The following is a 13,084-nucleotide window of genomic DNA, read 5'->3' on the forward strand; positions in this document are numbered from 1 at the left end:
CATTCTGGCCCATAAGACAAATAACGGGTGCAGTTCTCATCCGGATGGGTCCAGCAGCTCATAGCTCTGGTGGACAGGAATCCCTCAACAAACCCTTCTTGGACCCACGAGGACCCCAGTGTGCATTCACGAGGAAGAGAGCGGTCTCCAGAGGAGAAACACGCTTGGCATTTAAAGAGCGGTGGTGATGATTGTCACAACTCACATACACTAATCTTACTTAATATATAAGAATTTATTACACACATTTTTGCTGATTGTTGTTTCACTGACAGACGTTTAGCTGCGGTTTTAATGTCTACATTATCTGTAGAATCTCTCGTCAGTCTATTCTGATTCATCAACACAGTTTCGCTGATGAGCCAGAATTAATCCAAAACCCAGGACCAACCCCAAACCCAGGATAGAGCGTGTGAGTGAATGTGGTCTGGACTGTGTGGATGAGGCTCATTGTGTCAGAGACGCTGTAGAAGGACAGAGTTCCTGCTCTGTGATCCACAAACACTCCTATTCTCCTGCTGATGGGCTTCACAGAGAGATCAGTCTTTATGTTATTGTGTCTGAATGAGTAACTGTCAGGAGAGCAGAACAAACTCCAGGACTGATCATTACATCCAAACCAACACTCATTACTTCGTCCTTTCCTCTTGATGCTCTTATATGACACTGATATACACACATAATCTCCTCTCCACTCAATCTCCCAGTAACAGCGTCCACACACACTCTCTCTACACAACACCTGCTGATACACATCAAATCTGTCTGGATGATCAGGATACGGCTGATCTGTGTCAGTGTCAGTAATCTCTCTGTTGTTCTCAGACAGACGGAGGTGTTTATTCACTGTGTTCAGATCCAGAGTGAGCTGATGGGAATCTGATGGAGATAAAACACATCAGAATCAGGAATTATGAATCTGTTTGATCTTTTCATGTTCAGTGTATCATCAGTGTCTCAGTACAGATGAACAGATATCTGTGCACATCATCATTTACATCATCAGTTATAAACCTCTTCTTTCTCCTTCTACAGGAAGAACATGAAGACTCTCAGAGAGTTTTTCTGCTGGTTTTCTTACTGACTTACATTGTAGGAAGTCGTTCCTGGTCCAGAGATCAATGCTGGTGAATGGCACTGTGGAAATCAACAGACATGAACAGTGTGATTCTCATGATCCTGTATCTATTCCTAACACATTTCTAATATGATGTTTTCTATGATATAATATGATGATGGACTGGTTTCTGAGAGCAGATGAATCTCCAGGGCCCATATTCATAAAGAATCTTAATTCAAAAAGTAGTTCCTAGTGACAAATTTCTAAGAAAATTCTTAGAAATGTGGGCGTTTACTCTCAAAATCAAAGAAAAAATCCTAGTAAAGAAAAAAGTAATTCAGAAAGCATCTTAACCCTTAAAATAGGTCTTAAGGTCAAACTTGTTAGGAGCACAGATGAGGACTTTTAAGACGCTTTAGAGTTTCTTTAGCAGAGGAGAAAATGGCAGAAAGACTAAGAGGCAGAAGAAATTACATTTACATTACATTTACATTTATTCATTTAGCAGACACTTTTATCCAAAGCGACTTACAGATGAGGACAGTGGAAACAATTAAAAACAACAAAAAGAGCAATGATATATAAGTGCTATAACAAGTCTCAGTTAGGTTAACACAGTACACGTAGCATGGGATTTTAAATAATATAATAAATAAAAAGAAAACAGATAGAATAAAAAAAGAATAGAGCAAGCTAGTGTTAGAGATCTTTACACATACACACACACACACACACACACACATGCAATTGCATAATAAATAAAAAAGAAAATAGAATACAAAAAGATTAGACAGGTAGTTCGATTTTTTTTTAAGAATAGAATTAGAATAGAGAGTGTTAAAGTTAGAGGGTCAAATAAAGATGGAAGAAATGTGTTTTAAGCCGATTCTTGAAGATGGTTAAGGACTTCTGTTCTGCAAACACAAGAAATGTGACAGTGGATGACAGTGAGTTAATAAGACGCTATAGATTAGATCGTGCAGGGATCATGTTTGTGACTTGTCTTATTAGAGACGTGCTAACATCTCCGACACAGCGCAGAAATGCCATAGCGCCAGAAATTAAAGTTATCACTACATTACGATATTTGGCAACTGGGAAAATGCCACAATGCAATAGTGATTAATTTGGGTCTGTCACAACCTTCTGTAGTTTTTAAGTTTTTAAGCAAAATTAAGAGTTTTCTGAGAGGATTCTTAGAATCTTTATGAATACGGGCCCAGGACTTTACCTCTGTCTGAGATCTTCTTGAGCTGCTCTTTGCAGAAATCCTCCAGTTTGTCTCTCAGCTGATGGACAGATTCTCTCAGAGCATCAGAAGAGAAGAGAGAACTGAAGAGATCATCATTTACGTCTGTAGATTCAGGAGGTGCTGAGAGAGACTGGAAACTCTACAGAAAACAGAAATCAAACTCATCAGCTCCACACTTCACTCAATAACCTTCAGGAACATCAGATTTGATCTTTAGTAACTCTCCTCAATCCAGCACTTTATCCAGCACTTTCACAACATCCGCTTCATTCTTCTTATTTTCATTATTCATTATCCATTATTTATAACTTTTAGAGCTGTTACAGACACTGAAACTTCACAAGAACTCTAAAGACACGCTCAGGTTTGGTTTGGTTTCTATACACTGAAGCATTGCTAATATACAGACTGATTTTATGTTTGTGGTCTTCATGGTCAAATTTCATCAATGTGTTACAGGCAAATAAAAACACATTTTCTGTTCAGGTCTGAGGATAACCTGATCCAATTTTGATGAACGTTACTCAGAATCGTTACTATGAATTTCACTGATTTCAGCATGATGTTATAAATCAGAAAGGAAAATGGGGGAAAAAGTTTAAATGAAGAGTTGGTGGCACTAGCAGTTTTTAGCAGCTGCATAAATCTTCTAGAAGAAAGAGCTCAGAGAAATGATTCCTAAGAGATCTCCAGAGCTGGAAGCCATTTGTAAGCGGCATCTCTTTCAGAAGAAGATGATCAGATGAGAGTTTGATTGAGAGATTCCAAGATGGCGGCGCTTCCACATGCAGCGGCTTCTCTCTGTCCCGACAGAACAATGTTTTCGTGTTTTTTGTCTTGTGAGTCACAGTGTTTTTGTACGTCGTCATCGCGTCTACCTGTTTGTAAGCGTGCATACAGTCGCAAGTTTCTGCTCGATGTCGGCAGAACCGCATTTTTACAGTTAAACTCTGCACACGCGGAACAGCTGCGGGATCTCGGTCTGCTATGGAAGCCTTCACCATCACCGACCCCAACTACTGCATCTCGCCCACAGCGGAGGTGCCACAAGCGGTGTGAGAGGAAGCAAAAGAGGGGTAAGCGCTGAGTTATCCGGGCTAGGTTAACAGCTAACCCACACAAGCCATCTATCCCCACCATCGTACTGGCTAACGTACGCTCGTTGGACAATAAACTGGACTACATTCGATTACTACATTCTACTCAGAGGACTGTAAGAGACTGTTGTGTTTTTGTGTTCACGGAAACATGACTCAGCAACAGCGTTCCAGACAGCGCTATTCAGCTCGACCAGCTGACGTGCTATCGAGCGGACAGAGCTCTCGTCACGGGAGGAAAAACCAGTGGCGGCGGGCTTTGTGTTTACATCAATGACGCGTGGTGCCACGATACTGTTGTGATCAGCAAACACTGCTCACCCCTGGTGGAGTTTATGATTATTAAGTGACGGCCGTTCTATCTGCCGAGGGAATATACTGCTATACTGCTCATTTCGGTGTACGTTCCCCCGATCAACAGCACTCCAGCACTCCAGGAGGATAGCTCATCAATTCAGCAACAGCAGAGACATTAGGAACCTGTGGCAGGGGATACAGAACATTACGGACTACATGCCCCAACCACAGACCTGTGACAGCAACATCTCTCTGCTAAATGAGCTGAACACCTTCTTCGCTCGCTTTGAGCAACAAAACAGCACCACTGCACAGAAGACTCCACCTCCGCCCGGCGACCAGGTGATGACACTGACCCCAGACAGTGTGAGGAGATCCTTCAGCAGGATCAATGCACGCAAAGCTCCGGGTCCTGACAACATCCCTGGGCGTGTACTGAAAGACTGTGCAGCAAAACCCACTGATGTCTTAACAGAAATTTTCAACATCTCACTGAGTCAGGCTGTTGTTCCCACATGTTTCAAAGCTACCACCATCATTCCAGTTCCGAAGAAGCCATCTCCATCCTGCTTCAATGACTACCGTCCTGTTGCACTTACTCCCATCCTCATGAAGTGCTTTGAACGGCTAGTCATGCACCACATCAAGTCTGCCCTCCCCCCCTTCCGGGACCCCTTCCAGTTTGCATATCGGTCCAATCGGTCGACCGATGATGCCATTGCCACTGCCGCCCACTCAACACTCACACATCTAGACAAAAAGGACTCATATGTCAGAATGCTGTTCATTGACTTCAGTTCAGCATTCAACACAATCATCCCTCAACAGCTCATTTACAAACTTATCCAGCTGGGGCTCAACACTTCGCTGTGCAACTGGCTGTTGGACTTTCTGACTGGATGACCTCAGGCAGTACGGGTCGGCAGCAACACATCCAGCACCATGACACTGAACACTGGAGCCCCCCAAGGATGTGTGCTGAGCCCCCTCCTCTTCACTCTGCTGACCCATGACTGCACTCCATCACACAACTCCAACCTCTTTATTAAGTTTGCAGATGACACAACTGTGGTGGGTCTCATGGGAGCGAGGTGCGAGGTGAGCTGCCTGGCTGAGGCTGAGTGGTGCAGTGACAACTGAGGGGAACCAGAGCCCCGGCCCCCATCATGTACACCTTCTACAGAGGCACCATCGAGAGCATCCTGTTGAGCTGCATCACTGTGCGGTACGGCGCCTGCAACGCGTCCTGCCGAAAGACTCTGCAACGCATAGTGAGAGCAGCTGAGAAGATCATTGGTGTCTCTCTCCCCTCCCTCCAGCACATTTACGGAACCCGTCTCACTCGCAAAGCCCTCTGCATCACAGGTGATCCCACTCACCCATCACACAGCTTCTTCAGCCTGCTACCATCAGGGAGGAGACTGCGGAGTCTCAAGGCCAGGACCAGCAGACTGAAGGACAGCTTCATCCACCAGGCTGTCAGGAAGCTGAACTCCCTCCCGAACTTGCCCCCCCGTCCCTCTTCTGCCCCAGGCACCACTGAACTATGAACCCCCCACCAGACCCCCCCCCCCCCCCCACTAATATACGATGACATGCACCAGTCACTTTGTGCAGCATTTGTCTGCTCACTACCTCATTCTCCATGGAACTGACGTCATTCCACTACCTCATCAGTCAGTTAAATAAAATAACTGCTCTTGAGCCCTTTGTCACTTTAATCAGACTTAATAAGCTTTTGTTTTTGCACTAAAAAACCTTTTATCTGCACTGTTGTTCACTTCATTGATTTGCACTCTATCTGCCTTTTGCCTTGCGCTGCTTTATTTAACTTTATTTTTAATTTTATTACATGTCTTTTTTACATTCCCTTTTTGTATAGTTGTATCTAAATTTTATATTTTGATCTAGACTTTTAGGTTTTAATGTTATCTGTGTGTACCGGGGGTCTGAGAGTAACGCAATTTCGATTCTCTCTATGTATGTACTGTACATGTGGAAGAATTGACAATAAAGCAGACTTGAACTTAAACTTGATTATATAATAAGACACGTTTCTCTGTGAGTCTCTGTCACAGCAGGATCTGCTCAAGTCCACTATGATCCTGTTCTTCTAGATCTGTGTTACCTGCAGGAACTGGATGTGATCCTGTGTGTGTGAAAGCTGCTCCAGCTCAGCGTCTCTCCTCCTCAGATCATTGATCTCCTGCTCCAGTCGCTCCAGTCGTTCTTCAGCTCGACTCACTGCAGTCTTTTCCTGATCTCTGATCAGTCGTATCAGCTCAGAGCGGCTTCTCTCAATGGAGCGGATGAGCTCAGTAAAGATCCTCTCACTGTCCTCCACTGCTGTCTGTGCAGAGCGCTGTTAGGACACACAGTGATTCAGCTTCAGTGAGTCTGAACTGAGACGGAGACAAACTTCTCTTCTTCTCCAGACTCACCTTATGAGACTCCACAGTCTCTCTCAGCTGCTGGAGATCTTTCTCTCTCTGCTGGATTCTCTGCTGGAGCGTCTTCTGTGTCTCCTTCAGCTGCTTCTGCAGGACAAACAGATGATCGTCAATCTCACAGAAAACTACTGACACTAAATCAGATTAAGGCCTGTTTAACAATGCAAGTGTAAATATTATAAAAGTGAAACTGACACAGACATAGAGCTTCACACTCACACTGTTTCTGCTGTGTAGCAGAGCTTGCATTTTGAACGATGGGAATATATACTTAGTCACAGAACAGGTGAATAGTATAATCAAGGCTCATTTTAAGAAAGATTGTGTTGATAAAGGTTTATGGTGCATCTTCAGCAAACATTTAAACTTTTCTTGCAACTACAGTTCATTCCTGCTGCCATGTGACGTGTGAATGCTGTAAGCTGTTAATATGGAGCTGATATAAACACAAATGAACCGAGTGTCAGCAATATTTCATCAGTGTCTAGTGTTAAATACCTGTTTCTCTTTCCTCTGATCTGCAGCTGATACAGTGTCATGGTTTTTATGTTCAGTAACTGTACACAGCACACATATACATTTCTGATCAGTGCGGCAGAAAACCTCGAGGATCTTCTCATGTTTCTGGCAGATCATCTCCTGCAGTCGTCCAGTGGCTTCAGTCAGATTGTGTCTCTTTCCTCTAAAGAAACTCTCATGTTGTTCGAGGTGATTCTGACAGTAAGAGTTCACACACACCAGACAGGACTTGACGGCTCTGTATTTTCTTCCAGTACAGACGTCACACTGCACATCTCCAGCTCCAGCGTAACAGTCAGCAGAGAGTCTGGTCTTCTTCAGTTTCTCCACCACTTCAATTCAAGTTTATTTCAATTCAAGTTTATTTGTATAGCGCTTTTTACAATACAAATCGTTACAAAGCAACTTTACAGAAAATTATGTTTCTACAATATTTAGTAGTAGCTAGTAGTTTGTGCACGTTTGACAGGATTTTAGAAAAATAAAAATAATAATAATAATACAAGACGTAGTCAGCTAGATGATTAACTATCAATATTATTAATTAATAGTAATTATATGATGCAGTCACACATGTAGCAATAATTGTTAGTTCTGTTTGTTGATTCAAGGTTAGCATCATCTGGGGTCCTCTGAGGGTCAGCATCATCTCTTCTCAGGTGTTCTGGATCCAGACTGGAGCTTGTGTAAATCCTAGTTACCACGGGATGTAAATCCCGTGGCAAAACATAGAAACAAAATAGAGACATCATTAGCATAGCTGCTGATCCAACAAAGTAAAATTAGTTTAACCCAAGCTAAAGAATAAAAATGCAGATGCAACTACACTCACAATTTAAGAGATACATTATTCGAATGCTTGGCGAAAGAGATGCGTTTTTAATCTAGATTTAAACAGAGAGAGTGTGTCTGAACCCCGAACATTATCAGGAAGGCTATTCCAGAGTTTGGGAGCCAAATGTGAGAAAGCTCTACCTCCTTTAGTGGACTTTGCTATCCTAGGAACTACCAAAAGTCCAGTGTTTTGTGACCTTAGGGTGCGTGATGGGTTGTAGCGTGGTAGAAGGCTAGTTAGGTACGCAGGAGCTAAACCATTTATGGCCTTATAGGTAAGTAATGATAATTTGTAACTGATACGGAACTTAATAGGTAGCCAGTGCAGAGACTGTAAAATTGGGGTAATATGATCATATTTTCTTGACCTGGTAAGGACTCTAGCTGCTGCATTTTGGACTACCTGTAGCTTGTTTATTGACGAAGCAGGACAACCACCTAGAAGTGCATTACAATAGTCCAGTCTAGAGGTCATGAAAGCATGAACTAGCTTTTCTGCATCAGAAACAGATAACATGTTTCGTAGCTTGGCAATGTTTCTAAGATGGAAGAATGCGGTTTTTGTAACATTGGAAATATGATTTTCAAAAGACAAATTGCTGTCCAATATAACACCCAGATTTCTGACTGTAGAGGAAGTAACAGTACATCCGTCTAGTTGCAGATTGTAATCTACAAGATTCTGTGTGGTGTTTTTTGGTCCAATAATTAATATCTCTGTCTTATCCGAATTTAATTGGAGAAAATTATTTGTCATCCAATCTTTTACATTTTTAACACACTCTGTTAGCTTAGATAATTGGGAAGTTTCATCTGGTCTTGTTGAGATATATAGCTGAGTATCATCAGCATAACAGTGGAAGCTAATTCCGTATTTTCTAATAATATTACCAAGGGGCAACATGTATATTGAAAATAGAAGGGGACCTAGGACGGATCCTTGTGGCACTCCATATTTTACTGATGATAAATGAGATGACACCCCATTTAAGTAAACAAAATGGTAGCGATCGGACAGGTAGGATCTAAACCATCTTAGAGCCTGCCCTTGAATACCTGTATAGTTTTGTAATCGATCTATGAGTATGTCATGATCTATGGTGTCGAACGCAGCACTAAGATCAAGTAAGACTGGAAATGAGATGCAGCCTTGATCTGACGCAAGAAGCAGGTCATTTGTAATTTTAACAAGTGCAGTTTCTGTGCTATGGTGGGGCCTAAAACCTGACTGAAATTCTTCATACAGATCATTTTTATGCAGGAAGGTGCTCAATTGAGCAGACACAACTTTTTCTAAAATTTTAGACATAAATGGAAGATTTGAAATAGGCCTATAATTTGCCAGTACACTAGGATCTAGTTTTGGTTTCTTAATAAGAGGCTTGATAACCGCCAGCTTGAATGGTTTTGGGACGTGACCTAAAGATAACGACGAGTTAATGATATTGAGAAGCGGTTCTTCGGCTACAGGTAACAGCTCTTTTAGTAATTTAGTGGGTACAGGATCTAATAAACATGTTGTTGGTTTAGATACAGTGATAAGTTTATTTAGCTCTTCCTGTCCTTTATTTGTAAAGCACTGCAGTTTATCTTTGGGTGCGATGGATGAAACTGAAGTGTTAGACGCTGTAGAATCTACATTCGCTATTGTATTTCTAATGTTATCTATTTTATCAGTGAAGAAATTCATAAAGTCATTACTATTTAACGTTGGTGGAATATTTTAATCAGGTGGCGTCTGGTAATTTGTTAGTTTAGCCACTGTGCTAAATAAAAACCTTGGATTGTTTTGGTTATTTTCAATGAGTTTGTGGATATGCTCTGCCCTAGCAGTTTTTAGAGCCTGTCTATAGCTGGACATACTGTTTTTCCACGCAATTTTAAAAACTTCCAAGTTAGTTTTTCTCCATTTGCGTTCAAGACTACGAGTTACTTTCTTGAGAGAGTGAGTATTACTGTTATACCATGGCACAGTACGTTTTTCTCTAACCTTTTTCAATTTGATGGGGGCAACAGCTTCTAATGTATTAGAGAAAATAGTGCCCATGTTGTCAGTAATTTCGTCTAATTCATGTGTATTTTTGGGTACAAATAGCAGTTGAGATAGATCAGGCAGGTTATTTGCGAATCTGTCTTTGGTGGCTGGAACAATAGTTCTGCCCAGACGGTAACGCTGAGACATATAGTTAATATCAGTTATACGCAGCATGCACGATACAAGGAAATGGTCTGTAATATCATCACATTGGGGTACAATATCTATAGCAGTAAGATCGATTCCATGTGATATAATTAGATCTAGTGTATGATTAAAACGATGAGTGGGCCCGGTGACATTTTGCTTGACTCCAAAGGAGTTTATTAGGTCAGTAAACGCAAGTCCTAATGTATCATTTGCATTATCAACGTGAATATTAAAATCTCCAATGATTAGCGCCTTATCAACTGTAACTAGAAGGTCTGAGAGGAAATCTGCAAATTCTTTTAGGAATTCTGTATACGGCCCTGGTGGTCTATACACAGTAGCCAGAGCAAGAGATACATTAGATTTCTTTTGCATGTCTGACAGTGTAACATTTAGCAGAAGTATTTCAAAAGAGTTAAACCTGTATCCTGTTTTCTGGGTAACATTGAGAATATCACTATATATTGTTGCAACACCTCCTCCACGACCAGTCTGACGGGGCTCATGCTTATAACAGTAGTTTGGTGGAGTAGACTCATTTAGACCAAAATAATCATTTGGTTTTAGCCAGGTTTCAGTCAAGCAGAGTACATCAAAACTATTTTCTGTGATCATTTCATTTACAATAATTGCTTTGGGTGTGAGTGATCTAATATTTATGAGCCCAAACTTTAAAAATTGTTTTTGTTCATTTACTTTACATTTTTCTGGTTTAATTACGATAAGATTTTTTCTAGATCCTACATTATATTTTGACCTCACTATTCGGGGAACAGACACAGTCTTAATAGTTTTTACAGCACAAGTACTTTTATCATTTAAGCGGGTGGAACAAAAGTCATCATAATAGTTATTAGAGAATTGTCTTACTAGTCACATGGAGCGAAGTGTCCTGGAGATGTTGTCAGAGAGCAGCTCCGCTCCGATTCTGCTGGGGTGTAATCCATCAGCGCGAAACAGCCTAGGACGCTCCCAGAAAAGATTCCAGTTATTAACAAATAGCAGTTTCTGTTCTTTACACCATGACAACAGCCATTCATTTAAAGCAAAAAGTCTACTGAACCTTTCGTGTCCTCGTCGATACGTGGGCAGTGGTCCAGACACGGCGATCGTCGCCGCGGGCGTCGTGCTGCGAACCGTCTCGATCAGGCTGCTGAAGTCCCTCTTCAGCGTCTCCGTCTGCCGCAGCGTGGTGTCGTTAACCCCGGCGTGAAGCACGACCGCTCTGGGGCTCTCGTCGACCTTCAGGATCGCGGGTATCTGCGCAGAAACATCGAGAACACGAGCACCAGGCAAACAATGAGTGTGCACTTTACCTTCGGCTAACGTAGCACTTACGTGTCGGACGATGGAGTCTCCGATGATCACAGAGTCGCGTCCTGTCTCGCGGAGGGGAGCGAAGCGGTTCCGGATGGAGATGTCGAAGGCAGGAGGGGGAGAAGTCGTCGCCCGGGACCCGGCTCGCGTCCTCCGCTGTGGATGCACCCAGGGTCCGTGGTGTCCCGGCGTCGCAGTGAAGGACATCTGGGAAGATCGCATCCTGGGTGCACCGGGCCTGTGCAGAGAAACACACGGAGTAGACGTGGTGGGACTGTTAGCAGATCGCTGTATACTTACCCCGGACTTGTGAGCGTCAGCCCGGGATGATTCCAGCGCGGTTCTCCGCTCTCTCAGCTGGGCCTGCCTCACCTCCAGGTCGCGAATCTGCTTTCCCACGGCCTCGAGCTCGAGCTGCACAGAGTGGAGACATTCATCCGCCATTAAAGCAAGTAACAGTGAGTACAGCAGTGGTAATGTGTGTGAATAGAGTATTAGCAATGTTAGCGCAGTTAGCTGCAACCACGCCGCTGATGCTAATGGGCTAAAAGCTAATAGCGGACCCGGGAGATCAAAATAAAACTAGTGATAGCGAGGCGCTCTGATTGTTTTTGTTGTAGAATACAATAGAGGATATATTCACACGTTATATAAACGGAAACGATGATGTATAAAATTGATTTTTGAGTTAAAAATAGTCAATGAAAAGAATATAGTGACGGAGCTCAAACGCAGTACAGCCGCCAACAACAAACAGGAAGTGACGTCAACAAACAGGAAGTGACGTCGACTTCAGTCAGCATGGTGTTTGTAGATAAAGCAGGTCTTGGACTGAAGGTCTGTCTGCACTGAGGACAGCTGTAGACTCTCTTCTGATCCTCCTGATCCCAGCAGTCTGTAATACAGATCTTACAGTAACTGTGTCCACACTGGATGGTCACTGGATCCTTCAGGAGATCCAGACACACTGGACACATGAACTCATCGTGAGAAACTCTGGCTTCTGCCATTTTACTGCTTGAATACAGAGACACAAACACACAACAGATCAACTACACTTCAGTTTCTCTTTCCCTGAAATCAAATGATTCCTGTTTCCTGGTTCTGTGTCTGAGTCACGTGTTTGTCTGCTCATTCTCTCATACTGTAACCCCTTCATGTTCCTGCAGTCTGTTAGATGTGCAGAATATCTGTGTCTCGTGTCAGGTGTTAAAAAAAATACTCTGCACACACTTTTACTACCATGCACTGTAAAAATAATCCTGTGTATTTACAGTATGTTACATTTCAGATATAGTGGATTTACTTTAAAACTATTTTCACTCATATACTACTCAAGTACAAAAACACAAAGTAGCAGCAAGAAAATTAAATTAAATATGAAAAATAGTATTTTATAATCCAAATCATCTTTCTTTAATTTCTGATTTTGAAAAATAATTTTTACAGTGCACATGGGGCAACAGTTTGGTGCATAAAACTCCATCAAAAAAAAACACAAGACACTAGGAAAATGCAGTACACAGAAAATATAATATGAAACAAAAACAAGAAGCAACATTACTTTCAAAATGTAATAATAAAGTGTAACCAAATGTAAATCATTATGAACGGAATTTGTGTCGTGCCTCCTATTAGAACTTTCAGACGAAATTTTTCATTCGGTGCTCGTGAAGAAGATGATGTGTCACTCTCAGAATTGGAGGGTGGGCTAGAGCCATCTAAAGCAGATGCCTCAGTGGAACCAGTCCCCATGGGAGCTGAGTTTCAGTCTGAGGCAGACACTGGAATGGCCCGGGCAGACAAGAGCATTGGGTTAGAGTGGACTCCCCAACTCTGTCCCAGACGTTTGGGGGTATACAATACTCTAAACCACATCCAGCCCCAGTACCTTTCTTCCCGGAGACGCACAAAGAGTTCACAAAATCATGGAAGGCCTCTTTCTCACCAGAAAACGATATACCAGTTCAGGCTAACGGCTAACCCACACAAGCCATCTATCCCCAACATCATCCTGGCTAATGTACGCTCTTTGGACAATAAAGTGGACTACATCCGATTACTACACTCAAC

General features: G+C 42.4%; 1 protein-coding gene across 1 annotated transcript; it reads right to left on the reverse strand.

Moving 5' to 3' along the window:
- Positions 1-307: 307 nt before the first annotated feature.
- LOC132113458 (tripartite motif-containing protein 16-like) lies at positions 308-12,065 on the reverse strand. Its single transcript, XM_059521223.1, has 7 exons — positions 11,787-12,065; positions 6,655-7,007; positions 6,148-6,243; positions 5,835-6,068; positions 2,292-2,451; positions 1,090-1,137; positions 308-879 (listed from the first exon to the last, which is right to left on the reverse strand). The coding sequence occupies exons 1-7, from the start codon at positions 12,019-12,021 to the stop codon at positions 341-343; spliced, it is 1,665 nt and encodes a 554-aa protein (XP_059377206.1). The 5' UTR covers positions 12,022-12,065; the 3' UTR covers positions 308-340.
- Positions 12,066-13,084: the final 1,019 nt, after the last annotated feature.

This window comes from Carassius carassius, chromosome 33 (genome assembly GCF_963082965.1).
Source record: "Carassius carassius chromosome 33, fCarCar2.1, whole genome shotgun sequence".
Lineage (NCBI taxonomy): Eukaryota > Metazoa > Chordata > Actinopteri > Cypriniformes > Cyprinidae > Carassius > Carassius carassius.